Genomic DNA, 19,469 nt, shown 5'->3' with positions numbered 1-19,469 from the left:
AGATGTGGAAACTTTACCGTAAGAAGGTTAAAAAAAAAAAAAAAATGAGATGGAGCCAGCCAAGCAATAACTCTGGGAGAGAGAAGTTCAGCAGCAAGCAGACCAAGAACAAACAAAAGCCCTGAACCAGGACTGGAATTATTGAAAACCAGACTTGAATTAATTAAAAAAAAAAAAAAAAAGGAAGAGGAAAAAGGGTTCCCAGAGTCTTCTAAAAACAAGGTTGGAGTAAATGTACTAGAGAATTAAGAAATAACTTGATTATAGTATCTTAATCTGAATGGCACACATAAAAGATGCCATTGGCTCTAGGGTACCCAATGATTTGGAATGAATGAGACTTGAAGGAACTCATTGTCCTTGTAGGAAAAATCTTTCCTTAGCATGTAAGCCAATGACATCCAGGGTCACTCATTTCACCAGTTTCCTCATGGCATTTTTTACCTAAGCATTCCTCAGGGTGTAGATCAATGGATTTAATATGGGCACAACAGTGGTAAAGGATACAGCTATTGCCTTGTCTATGGGGTAAGTGGCCACAGGCTGTACATATAGGAAAATGCATGGCACAAAGAACAAGATGACCACAGTGAGGTGGGAGCCACAGGTGGAGAGGGCTTTGCGCCGCCCTTCAGAGCTGCAAGACCTCAGGGAGCAGAGGATGACCACATAGGAAGTGATGAGGATAAGGAAGATGGTCACACACATCACCCCACTATTGAGGATGACTAAGAGACCCATGGTGTACGTGTCCATGAGGGCCAGTTTCAACAAGGGAAACAAATCACACATAAAGTGATCAATAACATTGGGGCCACAGAAGGGTATCTGATACATGAAGAGAAGCTGTATTGCTGCGTGGAAAACTCCCCCCAGCCCGGTCCCTCCCAGCAGCAGACAGCACACTCGAGAGCTCATGATGGTCATGTAGTGCAGGGGCTTACAGATGGCCACATAGCGGTCATAGGCCATCACGATGAGAAGGATGATCCCCACACCACCAGAGAAATGCTCTGCAAAGAGCTGAGTCAGGCAGCTTTCTAATGAGATGGTAGTGGTCTTGGAGAGAGAGTCCACAATCATCTTCGGGGCAATGACAGAAGAGTAGGTGGCATCCATGAGGGACAAGCAAGTAAGGAAGAAATACATAGGTGATCTCAGACTCTGACTTGTGATCACAGTTACCACAATGAGTAGGTTTTCCAACACTGTGGACATATACATGGTTAGAAACACAGCAGAGAGTATTTTCTGCAGCTCCGGGTTCTCTGTAATGCCCAAAAGAATGAATTCAGTCACATTGTTTGGATTCTTCATTTACTATGGGCTGATATAAGCACACCACTCTGAGATAGAAAATCTACAAAAGAATATTGTTTTTAATTAGTAATCACTAAGTGTGTTGGACAAGTTTTACACTGTGTCTCAGACCCTCTTGACCTGCTTTTTTCTCCAGCCACTAATATGGCCACCATCTGCTAACAGTATAATCTCATAACAGCTCCATCTTAATTGATCCCAAATGATACAGGGAAATTACTGCTCCAGTAGTAAAGTTCTCCTGGCTCTGGATCCTTAGCAGAGGCTGTCTGCCCTTGGGTGGGAACACATTAGAGACCACTACTTTAAATAGGCATATAAAATAAGGCTCTCTTAGGCTCCTCTAAAACCCAAAGACACGTTCTTCATATTATCTCTTTTACTAAACTAGGTACACAGCTTCCAGGACACTGTTTGCAGTCTACAATATAGGCTAACCCCAATCTATAGCCCAAGAACTTTGATACAAATTTAGTATCTCTAATAAAGTAGAAGGAGCATAGTCTCAGAATCAGGAGAGCTGGTTTTTATTTCAAATTATTCCTCTAAATCCTAGAGTGTGTTGTGACACTGTTCAGCATTCTGGGGCTCCATTTCCTCTATTAGAGAAGAGGCATATATGGTAGATGACTGGTAAGTTGGGGGTTCGAAGAAGCCAACTAAGGGACTCTGTCCCTCTCAAAGACAGCAGTTCAGAAATACCTGCATGAAATCTTCACACTTCCAAACAGATGTTTGGTGAGCCATCTTAGGACTTAAGGTATTAAAAAGCATAATACATTATTATAGATAATAATGCCTGTTCTGTCTAAAGTCTATAAATTCATCACAGTTCTTATCGACCACTAATACATACCTCAATCAGACATTCAAGACTTTACGCATAGAAATCACCTCACTTTTTATTGAGGCAGAATGAAAACTTCCAGACTCTTTCTAAGAAGCCAGGATTACCCTGAGCCCCAAACCAGGCAAAGACCCTACCAAAAAGGAGAATTTCAGACCAATATCCCTGATGAATATGGATACTAAGATTCTCAACTAGATCCTAGCAAACAGGATCCAACAGCACATTAAAAAGAATATCCACCATGACCAGGTGGGTTTCATCCCTGGGCTACAAGGATGGTTCAATATTCACAAAGCAATCAATGTAATAGAACAAATCTATAAGAGAAGAGAGAAGAACCACATGGTCCTCTCAATTGATGCAGAAAAAGCTCAATTGATACAGAAAAAGATCAAAATCCAGTATCCATTCCTGATTAAAACACTTCAAAGTATAGGGATAGAGAGAACATTCCAGAACTTCATAAAATTTATCTATGAAAGACCCACAGCAAATATCATCTGCAATGGGAAAAAGCTTGCAGCCTTCCTGTTGAGATCAGGAACATGACAAGGATGCCCACTCTCACCACTCTTGTTTAACATAGTATTAGAAGTCCTAGCAACAGCAATCATACAACAAAGAGAAATAAATGGTATCCGAATTGGCAATGAAGAAGTCAAACTCTCTCTCTTCACAGATGACATGATTCTTTATATGGAAAACCCAAAAGACTCCACCCCCAAACTACTAGAACTCATACAGCAATTCAGCAACGTGGCAGGATACAAGGTCAATACACAGAAATCAGTGGCTTTCTTATACACTACCAATGAAAATACAAAAAGGGAAATTAGAGAATCAATTCCATTTACCATAGGACCAAGAACCATAAGATACCTGGGAATAAACCTAACCAAAGAGGTAAAGGATCTGTACTCGAAGAACTACAGAACACTCATGAAAGACATTGAAGAAGACACAAAAAGATGGAAGACCATTCCATGCTCTAGGATTGCAGGAATAAACATTGTCAAAATGTCTATACTGCCTAGAGCAATTTATACTTTTATTGCCATTTCGATCAAAATTCCACCAGTATTTTACAAAGAGCTGGAGCAAATAATACTAAAATTTGTATGGAATCAGAAAAGACCCCAAATCTCTAAGGAAATGTTGAAAAACAAAAATACAACTGGGGGTATCACGTTCCCTGATTTCAAGCTTTATTACAAAGCTGTGATCACCAAGACAGCATGGTACTGGCATAAAAACAGACACATAGACCAGTGGAACAGAGTAGAGAGCCCAGATATGGACCTCAACTCTCTGGGCAAATAATCTTCGACAAAGCAGGACAAAATATACAGTGGAAAAAAGACAGTCTCTTCAATAAGTGGTGCTGGGAAAACTAGACAGTTATATGTAGAAGAACGAAACTTGACCATTCTCTTACACCGTACACAAAGATAAACAAAATGGATAATAGACCTGAATGTGAGACAGGAATCAATCAAAATCCTAGAGGAGAACATAGGCAGTAACCTCTTTGATATCAGACACAGCAACTTCTTTCAAGATATGTCTCCAAAGACAAAGGAAACAAAAACGAAAATAAACTTTTGAGACTTCATCAAAATCAAAAGCTTCTGAACAGCAAAAGAAACAGTCAAAAAAACAAAGAGGCAACCCATGGAATGGGAGAAGATATTTGCAAATGACAGCACAGACAAAAGGTTGATATCCAAGATCTATAATGAACTCCTCAAACTCAACACACACAAAACAGACAATCATATCAAAAAATGGGCAGAAGATATGAACAGACACTTCTCCAATGAAGACATACAAATGGCTATCAGACACATGAAAAAATGTTCATCATCACTAGACATCAGGGAAATTCAAATTAAAACCACATTGAGATATCACCTTACACCAGTTAGAATGGCCAAAATTAGCAAGACAAGAAACAACATGTGTTGGAGGGGATGTGGAGAAAGGGGAACCTTCTTCCACTGTTGGTGGGAATGCAAGTTGGTGCAGCCTCTTTGGAGACCAGTGTGGAGATTCCTCAAGAAACTAAAAATAGAGCTTCCCTATGACCCTGCAATTGCACTACTGGGTATTTACCCCAAAGATACAGATGTAGTGAAAAGAAGGGCAATCTGTACCACAATGTTTATAGCACCAATGGCTACGGTCGCCAAACTGTGGAAAGAACCAAGATGCCCTTCAAGGGATGAATGGATAAGGAAGATGTGGTCCATATACACTATGGAGTACTATGCCTCCATCAGAAAGGATGAATACCCAACTTTTGTAGCAACATGGACGGGACTGGAAGAGATTATGCTGAGTGAAATCAGTCAAGCAGAGAGAGTCAATTATCATCTGGTTTCACTTATTTGTGGAGCATAACAAATAGCATGGAGTAAATGGGGAGTTGGAGAAGAGAAGGGAGTTGTGGGAAATTGGAAGGGGAGGTGAACCATGAGAGACTATGGACTCCTAAAAGCAATCTGAGGGGTTTGATGTGGTGGGGGGTTGGGAGGTTGGGGTACCAGGTGGTTGGTATTATAGATGGCACGGATTGCATTGAGCACTGGGTTTGGTGAAAAATAATGAATACTGTTATGCAGAAAATAAAAAAAAATTTAAAAATAAAGAAATTACAAATAGAGCTTCCCTATGACCCTGCCATTGCACTACTGGTTATTTACCCCAAATATACAGATGTAGTGAAAAGAAGGACCATCTGTACCCCAATGTTTTTAGCAATAATGGCCACGGTCTCCAAACTATGGAAGGGACCAAGATGCCCCTCAACAGACAAATGGATAAGGAAGATGTGGTCCATATACACAATGGAGTATTATGCCTCCATCAGAAAGGATGAATACCCAACTTTGTGGCAACATGGACGGAACTGGGAGAGATTATGTTGAGTGAAATAAGTCAAGCAGAGAGAGTCAATTATCATATGGTTTCACTTATTTGTGAAGCATAACAAATAGCATGGAGGACAGGGGGAGATGGATAGGATAAGGGAGTTGAGGGAAATTGGAAGAGGAGGTGAACCATGAGAGACTATGGACTCTAGAGAACAATCTGAGAGTTTTGAAGGAGGGGGGGGTGGGATGTTGGAGGAAGCATGTGGAGGGTATTAGAGAGGGCACGGTTTGCATGGAGCACTGGGTGTGGTGCAAAAACAATGAATACTGTTACTCTAAAAAGAAATATTAAAAATTAAAAAAAAAAAAAGAAATCACCTCACTTTTTTTTGTATGTCTCCTTCACAGAAATCAAGTCCTTTTTTTACTACCAGAACACACAGCTTGTTCTCTCTAGTACAGTGATAAGCCATGGGTTCAGAGCAAATAGACTTCACTCTCTGTCCCACTTATGATACTTACGGACTTAATATAATCTTTAATCCTGCAAAAATTAAACAGTGTTATAATGGTTAAAGTTAGTATGTGTTGTGGAGTTATTTTCAGGGTACTGTGCTAAGAGCTTCATGATTTCCTCTTTTATGTCCCACAAAAAACTATGAGAAGTGGAATGGTATTATCTTGATTATCTGATGCAGTGGATAATGCTTGAGAGCTTGGGACTTTGGGTGAGTCTTTGAGCAAATCCATAGCACAAGCTACTAACCATCATCTTCTACAGCCTCTCTAAGAGTTATATACCCTCCCTCACAATACTTTCATGAGCATCAAAAGGAGTACCAGCATGAGAATATTTGGGAAGACTAACAACATTTTCATGATTATTTTCTATTCTTCTAAACACCTGACTTCCTCCTGCCTCTGTGTATGCCATCTGTTGTCAAGAAATCCATTCTACTTCCTCCAGCCTTACTTCCTTTCCAGTGTCCCTTTCACCATCACTATCCTAGATATTTGTAACAATAAACATAGAGTGCATATCAGCAAAATTCAATTGGCTTCCTAGCCATTTTTAAAATTTCAGGTTGGTTCTATCTCCTTATGTGGATGCTTAAAGATAGCTAATTTATCTATTTTCACAAATTTCTAATGCTGCACTGTGCACACACAGGTCATTTAATTAAATTTAATTAAACCATGAAATTGAATTCATACAAAGAAAGCAGTATTGATCCTTGGGCCCAGGCAATGGTGGTACCAATCCTGCATCCAGAAATGAGAGATTGCCATTGCCAGAGCCTGACTGCTATTCCTCCAACATCCAGGCTCACATATCCACATAGTTATTGTCTTTCAGCTCTCTCTTTTCTACTCCTAGACAGGCTTTAACCAAACCCAAGAGCCATATGGCAGAGCCATACCTTGGACTCCTAGTTCAATAGAATCACTGCTTTCAAACACACTCTTATAGTTGTTAAGCTCATGACCTGCATTAGGCAGACATTTAAATTTTGATAATTTCAAAGAGTGATTAAAGTAAATCCAGCCCAAAAGTGTTGATAGCTTAAGGCTTTCTATCCAAAGGCACAGTTTGTGAGTATAGTCAAAACAGATGACCTACTGATACATTTTAAGTATAATTATACTTAATATATGTACATATGTAATTGTGTATATATGTAAAGTGATTCGGTTGTTTCAATAATTTTAAAAATAGTAATTCAAATTAATAAGAAGATGGTTTAATACTCAAGTAACTTGTTCAGGTTACCTCCAGAAGTCAACCTGATGTCATCCTTGCGACCTCCAAAAGGCAGTTAACTGACAGTCTCAAGAAGTAGAAGGCAGACAGAATACAATAAATATTCCAGGATAATGTCAAGGTAACCAAAGTTCTGGCCCCATCCAGGATCTGCTTACATGAACCTTCATCAACAAAAGAGATATATGTTTTTACTTATTAGAGTTTCAACTTAGCAGATACAAGTAAATCAGGACCTGTTCTGAAAACAAATCATCTAAGCACTTAATGGGAATTTGTTTTGATAGGTTCAGAGTGTCTAATGATTTTTAAAGAAAGATTTAAAATAGTTGCTCTAAGTGTCCAAGGGCTTAAATAGGTAACAAATCTTGTAGATGGCAGAAGAATTCAAATTTCACCGAAATGGGAAAGGTAGTGGGGTGGGTGGGGGCAGATAATCTATTTACAAACAATTTATGGAACTGTGCCCACCATTTGGCTGTATTTTGAGCTGAATTTGTAAACCATTTCCAACTCACATCTTTTTTTTTTTTTTTTTTAGTTTTTTAAATTTTTTATTTTTTATATACATATATTTTTATCCCCAGGGGTACAGGTCTGTGAATCACCAGGTTTACACATTTCACAGCACTCACCAAATCACATACCCTCCCCAATGTCCATAATACCACCCCCTTCTCCCAAACCCCCTCCCCCCGGCAACCCTCAGTTTGTTTTGTGAGATTAAGAGTCACTTATGGTTTGTCTCCCTCCCAATCCCATCTTGTTTCATTTATTCTTCTTCTACCCACTTAAGCCTCCATGTTGCATCACCACTTCCTCATATCAGGGAGATCATATGATAGTTGTCTTTCTCTGCTTGACTTATTTCACTAAGCATGATACACTCTAGTTCCATCCATGTTGTTGCAAATGGCAAGATTTCATTTCTTTTGATGGCTGCATAGTATTCCATTGTGTATATATACCACATCTTCTTGATCCATTCATCTGTTGATGGACATCTAGGTTCTTTCCATAGTTTGGCTATTGTGGACATTGCTGCTATAAACATTCGGGTGCATGTGTCCCTTTGGATCACTACATTTGTATCTTTAGGGTAAATACCCAATAGTGCAATTGCTGGGTCATAGGGCAGTTCTATTTTCAACATTTTGAGGAACCTCCATGCTGTTTTCCAGAGTGGCTGCACCAGCTTGCATTCCCACCAACAGTGTAGGAGGGTTCCCCTTCCTCCGCATCCTCGCCAGCATGTGTCATTTCCTGACTTGTTGATTTTAGCCATTCTGACTGGTGTGAGGTGATATCTCATTGTGGTTTTGATTTGTATTTCCCTGATGCCGAGTGATATGGAGCACTTTTTCATGTGTCTGTTCGCCATCTGGATGTCTTCTTTGCAGAAATGTCTGTTCATGTCCTCTGCCCATTTCTTGATTGGATTATTTGTTCTTTGGGTGTTGAGTTTGCTAAGTTCTTTATAGATTCTGGACACTAGTCCTTTATCTGATATGTCGTTTGCAAATATCTTCTCCCATTCTGTCAGTTGTCTTTTGATTTTGTTAACTGTTTCCTTTGATGTGCAAAAGCTTTTGATCTTGATGAAATCAAGTAGTTCATTTTTTCCCTTGCTTCCCTTGCCTTTTGCGTTGTTCCTAGGAAGATGTTGCTGCGGCAGAGGTCGAAGAGGTTGCTGCCCGTGTTCTCCTCAAGGATTTTGATGGATTCCTTTCGTACATTGAGGTCCTTCATCCATTTTGAGTCTATTTTTGTGTGTGGTGTAAGGGAATGGTCCAATTTCATTTTTCTGCATGTGGCTGTCCAATTTTCCCAGCACGATTTATTGAAAAGGCTGTCTTTTTTCCATTGGACATTCTTTCCTGCTTTGTCGAAGATTAGTTGACCATAGATTTGAGGGTCTATTTCTGGGCTCTCTATTCTGTTCCATTGATCTATGTGTCTGTTTTTGTGCCAGTACCATGCTGTCTTGATGATGACAGCTTTGTAATAGAGCCTGAAGTCCGGAATTGTGATGCCACCAACGTTGGCTTTCTTTTTCAATATCCCTTTGGCTATTCAAGGTCTTTTCTGGTTCCATATAAATTTTAGCATTATTTGTTCCATTTCTTTGAAAAAGATGGTTGGTACTTTGATAGGAATTGCATTAAATGTGTAGATTGCTTTAGGTAGCATAGACATTTTCACAATATTTATTCTTCCAATCCAGGAGCATGGAACATTTTTCCATTTCTTTGTGTCTTCCTCAATTTCTTTCATGAGTACTTTATAGTTTTCTGAGTATAGATTCTGTGTCTCTTTGGTTAGTTTTATTCCTAGGTATCTTATGGTTTTGGATGCAATTGTAAATGGGATTGACTCCTTAATATCTCTTCCTTCTGTCTTGCTGTTGGTGTAGAGAAATGCAACTGATTTCTGTGCATTGATTTTATATCCTGACACTTTACTGAATTCCTGTATAAGTTCTAGCAGTTTTGGAGTGGAGTCTTTTGGGTTTTCCACATATAGTATCATATCATCTGCGAAGAGTGATAATTTGACTTCTTCTTTGCCGATTTGGATGCCTTTAATTTCCTTTTGTTGTCTGATTGCTGAGGCTAGGACCTCTAGTACGATGTTGAATAGCAGTGGTGATAATGGACATCCCTGCCGTGTTCCTGACCTTAGCGGAAAAGCTTTCAGTTTTTCTCCATTGAGAATGATATTTGCAGTGGGTTTTTCATAGATGGCTTTGATGATATTGAGGTATGTGCCCTCTATCCCTACACTTTGAAGAGTTTTGATCAGGAAGGGATGCTGTACTTTGTCAAATGCTTTTTCAGCATCTATTGAGAGTATCATATGGTTCTTGTTCTTTCTTTTATTGATGTGCTGTATCACATTGACTGATTTGCGGATGTTGAACCAACCTTGCAGCCCTGGAATAAATCCCACTTGGTCGTGGTGAATAATCTTTTTAATGTACTGTTGAATCTTATTGGCTAGTATTTTGTTGAGTATTTTCGCATCTGTGTTCATCAAGGATATCGGTCTATAGCTCTCTTTTTTGGTGGGATCCTTGTCTGGTTTGGGGATCAAGGTGATCCTGGCCTCATAAAATGAGTTTGGAAGTTTTCCTTCCATTTCTATTTTTTGGAACAGTTTCAGGAGAATAGGAATTAGTTCTTCTTTAAATGTTTGGTAGAATTCCCCCGGGAAGCCGTCTGGCCCTGGGGTTTTGTTTGTTTGGAGATTTTTAATGACTGTTTCAATCTCCTTACTGATTATGGGGTGTTCAGGCTTTCTATTTCTTCCTGGTTCAGTTTTGGTAGTATATATGTTTCTAGGAATGCATCCATTTCTTCCAGATTGTCAAATTTATTGCCGTAGAGTTGCTCATAGTATGTTCTTATAATAGTTTGTATTTCTTTGGTGTTAGTTGTGATCTCTCCTCTTTCATTCATGATTTTATTTATTTGGGTCCTTTCTATTTTCTTTTTGATAAGTCTGGCCAGGGGTTTATCAATTTTATTAATTCTTTCAAAGAACCAGCTCCTACTTTCGTTGATTTGTTCTATTGTTTTTTTGGTTTCTATTTCATTGATTTCTGCTCTGATCTTTATGATTTCTCTTCTCCTGCTGGGCTTAGGGTTTCTTTCTTGTTCTTTCTCCAGCTCCTTTAGGTGTAGGGTTAGGTTGTGTACCTGAGACCTTTCTTGTTTCTTGAGAAAGGCTTGTTCCGCTATATATTTTCCTCTCAGGACTGCCTTTGTTGTGTCCCACAGATTTTGAACCGTTGTATTTTCATTATCATTTGTTTCCATGATTTTTTTCAATTCTTCTTTAATTTCCCGGTTGACCCATTCATTCTTTAGAAGGATACTGTTTAGTCTCCATGTATTTGGGTTCTTTCCAAACTTCCTTTTGTGGTTGAGTTCTAGCTTTAGAGCATTGTGGTCTGAAAATATGCAGGGAATGATCCCAATCTTTTGATACCGGTTGAGTCCTGATTTAGGACCGAGGATGTGATCTATTCTGGAGAATGTTCCATGTGCACTAGAGAAGAATGTGTATTCTGTTGCTTTGGGATGAAATATTCTGAATATATCTGTGATGTCCATCTGGTCCAGTGTGTCATTTAAGGCCTTTATTTCCTTGCTGATCTTTTGCTTGGATGACCTGTCCATTTCAGTGAGGGGAGTGTAAAAGTCCCCTACTATTATTGTATTATTGTTGATGTGTTTCTTTGATTTTGTTATTAATTGGTTTATATAGTTGGCTGCTCCCACGTTGGGGGCATAGATATTTAAAATTGTTAAATCTTCTTGTTGGACAGACCCTTTGAGTATGATATAGTGTCCTTCCTCATCTCTTATTATAGTCTTTGGCTTAAAATCTAATTGATCTGATATAAGGATTGCCACTCCTGCTTTCTTCTGATGTCCATTAGCATGGTAAATTCTTTTCCACCCCCTCACTTTAAATCTGGAGGTGTCTTCGGGCTTAAAATGTGTTTCTTGGAGGCAACATATAGATGGGTTTTGTTTTTTTATCCATTCTGATACCCTGTGTCTTTTGACAGGGGCATTTAGCCCATTCACATTCAGGGTAACTATTGAGAGATATGAATTTAGGGCCATTGTATTACCTGTAAGGTGACTGTTACTGTATATGGTCTCTGTTCCTTTCTGATCTACCACTTGTAGGCTCTCTCTTTGCTTAGAGGACCCCTTTCAATATTTCCTGTAGAGCTGGTTTGGTATTTGCAAATTCTTTCAGTTGTTGTTTGTCCTGGAAGCTTTTAATCTCTCCTTCTATTTTCAATGATAGTCTAGCTGGATATAGTATTCTTGGCTGCATGTTTTTCTCGTTTAGTGCTCTGAAAATATCATGCCAGCTCTTTCTGGCCTGCCAGGTCTCTGTGGATAAGTCAGCTGCCAATCTAATATTTTTACCATTGTATGTTACAGAGTTCTTTTCCCGGGCTGCTTTCAGGATTTTCTCTTTGTCATTGAGACTTGTAAATTTTACTATTAGGTGACGGGGTGTGGGCCTATTCTTATTGATTTTGAGGGGCATTCTCTGAACCTCCTGAATTTTGATGCTCGTTCCCTTTGCCATATTGGGGAAATTCTCCCCAATAATTCTCTCCAGTATACCTTCTGCTCCCCTCTCACTTTCTTCTTCTTCTGGAATCCCAATTATTCTAATGTTGTTTTGTCTTATGGTGTCACTTATCTCTCGAATTCTCCCCTCGTGGTCCAGTAGCTGTTTGTCCCTCTTTTGCTCAGCTTCTTTATTCTCTGTCATTTGGTCTTCTATATCACTAATTCTTTCTTCTGCCTCATTTATCCTAGCAGTGAGAGCCTCCATTTTTGATTGCACCTCATTAATAGCTTTTTTGATTTCACCTTGGTTAGATTTTAGTTCTTTTATTTCTCCAGAAAGGGCTTTTATATCTCTCGAGAGGGTTTCTCTAATATCTTCCATGCCTTTTTCGAGCCCGGCTAGAACCTTGAGAATTGTCATTCTGAACTCTAGATCTGACATATTACCGATGTCTGTATTGATTAGGTCCCTAGCCTTCGGTACTGCCTCTTGTTCTTTTTTTTGTGTTGAATTTTTACGTCTTGTCATTTTGTCCAGATAACAGTAAATGAAGGGGCAAGTAAAATACTAAAAGGGTGGCAACAACCCCAGGAAAATATGCTTTAACCAAATTAGAAGAGATCCAAAATCGTGAGTGGGGAGAAAGGGCCTAAAAAGAGGTTCAAAAAGGAAGAAAGAAAAAAGAAAAAAAAAAAAGAAAAGAATATTTTTAAAAAAAGAAAACACCTAAGAAAAATGTAAAAAATAATATATATATATTAGATAAACTAGTAAAAAATCGTTAAAAAAGAAAAAGGTAACAGTTAAAAAAAAATTTTACCCGAAGGCGAGAAAAAAAAAAAAAATGAAAAAGAAAAAATTAAATTAACTGCAAGACTAAAAAAAATCACAGGAAAAAAGCCATGAGTTCCGTGCTTGGCTTTCTCCTCCTCTGGAATTCTGCTGCTCTCCTTGGTATTGAAACCGCACTCCTTGGTAGGTGAACTTGGTCTCGGCTGGATTTCTTGTTGATCTTCTGAGGGAGGGGCCTGTTGTAGTGATTCTCAAGTGTCTTTGCCCCAGGCGGAATTACACCGCCCTTACCCGGGGCCGGGGTGAGTAATCCGCTCGGGTTTGCTTTCAGGAGCTTTTGTTCCCTGAGCGCTTTCCGTAGAGTTCCCGAGGACGGGAATACAAATGGCGGCCTCCTGGTCTCCGGCCTGGAGGAGCCGAGAGCCCAGGGCCCCACTCCTCAGTGCGCCCTCAGAGAACAGCGCCCAGTTACTCCCGTCTGCCTGACCTCCGGCCGCGCTCCGAGCTCACCGAGCCTGCGACCGGTTCAAGGTAACACGGAGCTGCGAGCTTACTGTCGGCTCTGTCTCTGTAGCCGGCTTTCCCGTTCCAATACCCGCAAGCTCTGCGACACTCAGACACCCCCGATCCTTCTGTGACCCTGCGGGACCTGAGGCCACGCTGACCCCGCGTGGGCTTCGCCCCGGTTTAGCCTCTGGAGCGATGTCCCTCAGCGGAACAGACTTTTAAAAGTCCTGATTTTGTGCGCGGTTGCTCCGCCGCTTGCCGGGAGCCGGCCCCTCCCCCCGGGGTCTATCTTCCCGTCGCTTTGGATTCACTTCTCCGCCGGTCCTACCTTTCAGAAAGTGGTGGTTTTTCTGTTTCCAGAATTGCTGTTCTTCTTCTCTTCGATCTGCCGATGGATTTTCAGGTGTTTGCAATCTTTAGATAAGCTATCTAGCTGATCTCCGGCTAGCTGAAGCAGTCTCAGCTTGCTACTTCTCCGCCATCTTGACTCCTCCCTAAAGCAGTGGTTTCTCCAACTCACATCTTAGAAGAAACACTATTTAGTAAGATATTTTCCTTCACATAATAAATTTGAGCTAAAAGAGGGCAGGGTGACATTTTCAAATGGCACAGAATTTCAAAATGTGCAGACTTGCATCATTCCAAGTGCATGCCCTGGAGGCTGTGTCTCTACTGACAGGAGCTAATCACCATACCAGTGAATTCCTATCCCATCCCTGCAGTGATACGTTTTTCCCAGGGGCAGAGCTTGACTGGATCCAGGCCAGGCTGATGCTCCACAAACACACCACCAGATCATGGCATTACCATTAACCATTCAATTATCTGCTCCACAAGTAAACTCTCTTCTTCAGTAACAGAATGGCCATACAGCAATCCATCTGCCTAATGACACAAATAAAGAAAAGTCAATATACAAGGCAAGTCCTGGGACCAAATTGTTCTCACTTAGCCTAGTGTCGCCTTCATCTTTTAAGAGTATTATTAAAATTGTGTCATATTGTACTGCAGGAGACCTGCCGTTATTAAGGATTAAATAATGTACCTCAGCTAGAAAAAATAAGGACTCCATTCTTTCTTGCTCCATAACAATTATTATTCCAAAATAACATGTTTTCCATTTAGAATATTTGGCGTTATAGACTTCATTCTTTTTTCACCTTCAATAGTGAAAAATATTGATATGCAACATTTACAGCATGGTTCCCAGTGCCCACTGCAAATTCGTGTGTTAGATAACCTATTTATAAGAAGAAAAGGGTTGGGGGAAATAATGTGATTAAACTTGAGCTTAAGCAAAATTGTACCTGGGCTTCAAACAACCACACACATCCATTTCCAATTTTTCTCTTCTGCAACGCCCCCTGAATAAAATGTTTTTCATCATACTTACTACTAACACAATTACATTTTTCACTCATGAGTTAACTTGCTTATTTTTTTAATTTATTTTTTATTTTCAGCATAACAGTATTCATTATTTTTGCACCACACCCACTGCTCCATGCAATCCATGCCCTCTATAATACCCACCACCTGGTACCCCAACCTCCCACCCCCTGCCACTTCAAACCCCTCAGATTGTTTTTCAGAGTCCATAGTCTCTCATGGTTCACCTCCCCTTCCAATTTCCCCCAACTCCCTTCCTTTCTCTAACTTGCTTATTAACCATCTGTTCCTCATGGGAATTTAAGTTCCATATAAACACAGCCTCTGTTCGTATTATTGAACACCTTATACCAAGCCCCCAGAAGCTCTCTGGCACACTGCAGGCACTCAACAGAATTACTTGAATGAATGAAATATGAATTTCCTACACTTAATTGACCTTGGAGCCACCATTTTCAAGTAATAAATATTAAGACTATGGACTAGCAATAGAAAAAGCCCTATAGAAATGACAGTTAGCTCTTCGTAGTGCTACCCTCATACCCAGACTGTCAGTCTCCTCAACAATTGAGTTGTTTATTTTTCCTGCAAATATCTCTCATCCATATGTCACTATCTTTCAAATGTGACCTTTTGAGTTGCATTTCCTGAGCCCATTACATCCCACCTTACATGACATCCATGAAGGGAATTACATCGGTAGACATCAGATCATCAAGTGGCTTTCCTCTGACCGAAGAAGAATCAGGAAGGTACAAGCAGCCTGGGAAGCAGAGCTCAGGGGAGAGCTGAACAGAAGAAAGTGAACTCCAAAATAAGGACAGAATGCCTCAAGGACAATCTTCACATTGCAGCCAATGAACAGTTCTATGTTTGGGTGTTTCTACATTATGCTAGCAAAGATTATTGTGAAGTGGGATGAGGAGAGAAGGCAGAGTCTAAAAGACTTGCTATTGTTGCTTAACCCTTATTCAGTCTTATTTTTTTTGTATCAAAGGCATAGAGATCTATCTATTAAAACTTATTACATTAAGAGACTTAGCATATGAAGCCCTATCAAAATGTATGCATCATAGCCTTCAATAAGGGTTAGACCATTCCTTCACTTAATGCCTGAAATTTTCACAGAACTGGAAGCCCATATAAGCTATTCCATGCTTGTTGTGGAGCTTGCTTAAGATTCTCTCCCTGTCCATTGCCCCTTCCCCAAATCATGTATGCACATACATGTGTACTCTCTCTCTCTAAAAAAAAATTAATAAAAAAATTAAAGTCCTTATAAGGTAAAGTATCTTTGTACAACAGATCCTAATATTATTTATCTCATTAATTTCCCAGGGTAAGTATAATTCCATTTTGTTTTAAATCTGAGAAATAATCAGATGGCATTTAACCTTCATGAGAGGATCTTGATGATGAGATCTTTTACAAAAGAATATCTTAACATTTCTTAAAATTATTCACAAATCAGCAAGACTCCATCTACTGAGAACATCAGACTGCCTTACATTTATTCTTTCAGTTCTTATGCCTTCCAAGTTTGCTGTTGACAGTTTATAATCTGTGTCCTTTTCATCTTCTCACATCGGTTACCATTAAGGCACTATTGTTGGCCCTAGCTTCCCTCTTCAAATCCCCTCTTTGGTCTTAAACTAGAAATAATATTTACTCAATACTTTTCCTATCCTTATCCCTGGCTTAGCCTTAGCTCCTATCCAACTGTCAAAATAAAGCACACATTATTTCGTCTGGATTCTGTCGAAATGTTTAATTCTCACCAGCACATGCCAACTTGATCATCTTTGGTAAACTAAGTGTTGTTAAATTATCTTCCAGGCCTGGACATTGTGGGACAAGTTTCTCTGTCTTAGGATTTGAGATAGCCATGCATAAGCTAGGACACAGAGTTACCCCCAAGAACAGGTATACCATGCTCTGGCATTACTGTATGGTCAGTTAAGAAATAGCTCCAGATGACAAGTGAGTTTGAGAAAGGGGTATTTGTGAGAAGTAACACGGGCTGGAATGTTATAGTCAGAGTCTCATAAAGTGTTGTATAGTCATGGAGAATGACCTGATCGTTCCCATGTGCAGAGAGGAGCATTGCTGCTTAAATATGTCTCTACATGTGAGACAAGGTTTTAGCAAATTTGACACCATATTTCTTAAAAAACAGAGGGAATCATTAAGACTGAAGAAGAAGGGGCACCTGGGTGGCTCAGCTGGTTAAGCGATTGCCTTCAGCTCAGGTCATGATCCTGGAGTCACGGGATCGAGTACCACATGGGGCTCCCAGCTCTGTGGGGAGTCTGCTTCTCCCTCTGACCTTCTCCCCGCTCATGTTCTCTCTCTCTCTCAAATAAATAAATAAAATCTTAAAAAAATAAAAGACTGAAGAAGAATTAATTATCTATAGACATAAATATATAATATAGACATATATATGTATATACATATATATATATATATGTAAATATTCCAGGCAACTGTGTTTTATTTGAAAGAAAGTAGGACTGAGATCTGGAAGACCTGGACTTGATTTTTTTTTCCCAAGTAAGATATTTTATTTATTTTTTAATTTTTTTTATTTTTTATAAACATATAATATATTTTTATCCACAGGGGTACAGGTCTGTGAATCACCAGGTTTACACACTTCACAGCACTCACCAAAGCACATACCTTCCCCAATGCTGGACTTGAATTTTATATCTGTAAATCATATATACTTTTGACCTGAGGCAAGTGACTTAGTAAGCCTCTCTTGTTACCTATTTGTTTCTCTGTAAAATGAGGACAGTAATATTGGAATTATCAGCTTTCCACATGAATAAATCACCTGAGGTGTATATGCCTGACAAATAAGAACATGTTCATGTAACATATATGTAGGTATCAAACCTCCAGAGCAAAACTTTTAAAACTTAACCATATGCCCTTTTGTTGAGGTTAAATAAAACAATGTTTACTGTTGTTGCTTCAAATGGTTCAAGTCTTGGTAAGGAAAAAGAAAAGTTTTCCTTTACAGTAAAAAAACAAACAAACAAAACAAAAACGATAAAAACTGTGACTTATGAGAACATTTAAAAATAAAAAGACCAAATTGAGAATAATTTCAAGATTTCTAGTTTATTTTTTGTGCCAAAAATTAAAACAAAACGAACAGAAAGAGGTTGTGAATTAGTCTATTCCTTTCATTGGTGTCCTCTTTGCTTTGGTACATTCATCAGGCTAAAAAAAAATCAGGAGTCATTCTTTTATTCCCCAACTGCTCCCTCTGATATATCTACCTAAGAATTTCTATTCTCTTGTTGATTAACCATAGGTCAAGAAAAAAAGAAGTCGCATGGAATAAAAAATTTCAGTCAAGTAACAAACGTGAAAAATTTAGTAAAGTAACATAAGACCTTGGAGAAAAAAAAATACTCTAGAATAAACAAACTAGGGATTTATAGTTGTTCTTTCTATTCTTTTTTTGAATCTGTGAACACTGTGGCTTTGATAAAGTACATTAAAAGCTATCAAAAGCACCTATCAAAAGGCCTAGCCACTGTTAAGTGCTTCATCAGTGTTAGAATATAGGAATTTTTTTTTACACTATTGATCTGCAAAATCTTCCATTCTCTTTCACACTGTACAACAGATAGAATCCTCCCTATTAAATAAACCATCCCTTCCTTGGCATTAGGAACAGACTAAGTTATCCTCCTCTTCAACAGACTCCTCATGGCATTTTTCACTTCTGTGTTTCTCACTGTGTAAATGATAGGATTCAACATGGGAGTGAGGATTGCAAAGAACACAGTCACCAACTTGTCCACAGGGTAGGTGACTACAGGACGCATGTAGGTGAATATGCAAGGCACAAAAAAGAGCACAACTACAGTAAAGTGGGAGCCACACGTTGAGAGGGCTTTGTGCCGACCTTCGGAGCCATGGGATTTCAAGGAGCTCAGGATGACTATGTAGGAGAGGAGTAGCATGGAAAAAATGAGCAAGCACATGGCCCCACTATTGGCTGCCACCACCATTCCCAGCATGTAGGTGTCACTGCAGGCAAGTTTCAGCAGAGGGAAGAGATCACACATGAAGTGGTCAATCACATTGGGACCACAGAAGGGCAATTTGACCATGAAAAGGATCTGCACAGTGGCATGCAGGATCCCCCCTATCCACACCACCACCACCAGGAGGTGGCAGAGCCCTGGTCGCATGATGGTCGTGTAGTGCAGGGGCTTGCAGATAGCTACATAGCGATCATAGGCCATGACAATGAGGAGGATGATCTCTGATCCTCCCAGAAAGTGTTCCACGAAGAGCTGAGTCAGGCAGCCGCCCAAGGAGATGGTTCTCCTCTGGTACAGCAGGTCGATGATCATTTTGGGGGTAGTCACAGAGGTGTAGGATGCATCTATAAAGGACAAGTATGTGAGAAAGAAATACATGGGAGCCGAAAGTGTGGGGCTGAGGGAGATGGTAATAACAATGAGCAGATTGGCCAGCACAGTAAATAGAAAAATGAACAAAAAGAGCACAAAGAGTATTTTCTGAAAGTATGGATTCTGCGTGAGTCCCAAGAGAATAAATCCAGTCACATTGTTGGGAGGTGTGAGGTGATCCATTAAGGAAGAAACACCTTCCTAGGGCCTGAATTCCCTACAAAGGGATAAAGAGAGATACCTATTATCCCTGAAAGTATTGTAGTCAGATTTCATAGTACAAAAACAGTGACTAACTGTAGAGCATTCTCTGGGCACTCTTTGCATCAACATTTGTTTCAATTCTTTCTTATTTTCTCTACAATGCATTCCGTCTCCTCAGATACCTCATACTTGTGACCTGTAAACACCCATAGCACAACCCGGGATGAGTA

At 39.6% G+C, this 19,469-nt stretch overlaps 2 protein-coding genes across 2 annotated transcripts; both read right to left on the bottom strand.

Moving 5' to 3' along the window:
- Positions 1-444: 444 nt before the first annotated feature.
- Positions 445-1,317, bottom strand: LOC101671047 (olfactory receptor 4C6-like). The gene has a single exon (XM_013050576.1). The coding sequence runs from the start codon at positions 1,315-1,317 to the stop codon at positions 445-447; it is 873 nt and encodes a 290-aa protein (XP_012906030.1).
- A 16,974-nt stretch (positions 1,318-18,291) lies between these two features.
- LOC101681937 (olfactory receptor 140-like) lies at positions 18,292-19,218 on the bottom strand. The gene has a single exon (XM_004782460.2). The coding sequence runs from the start codon at positions 19,216-19,218 to the stop codon at positions 18,292-18,294; it is 927 nt and encodes a 308-aa protein (XP_004782517.2).
- Positions 19,219-19,469: the final 251 nt, after the last annotated feature.

The sequence above is a fragment of the Mustela putorius genome, unplaced genomic scaffold, assembly GCF_011764305.1.
Source record: "Mustela putorius furo isolate JIRA1106 unplaced genomic scaffold, ASM1176430v1.1 tig00000127_pilon_pilon_pilon, whole genome shotgun sequence".
NCBI lineage: Eukaryota > Metazoa > Chordata > Mammalia > Carnivora > Mustelidae > Mustela > Mustela putorius.
The sequence above is the reverse complement of the archived record's forward strand: the minus strand, read 5'-3'. Positions and strand labels throughout refer to the sequence as shown.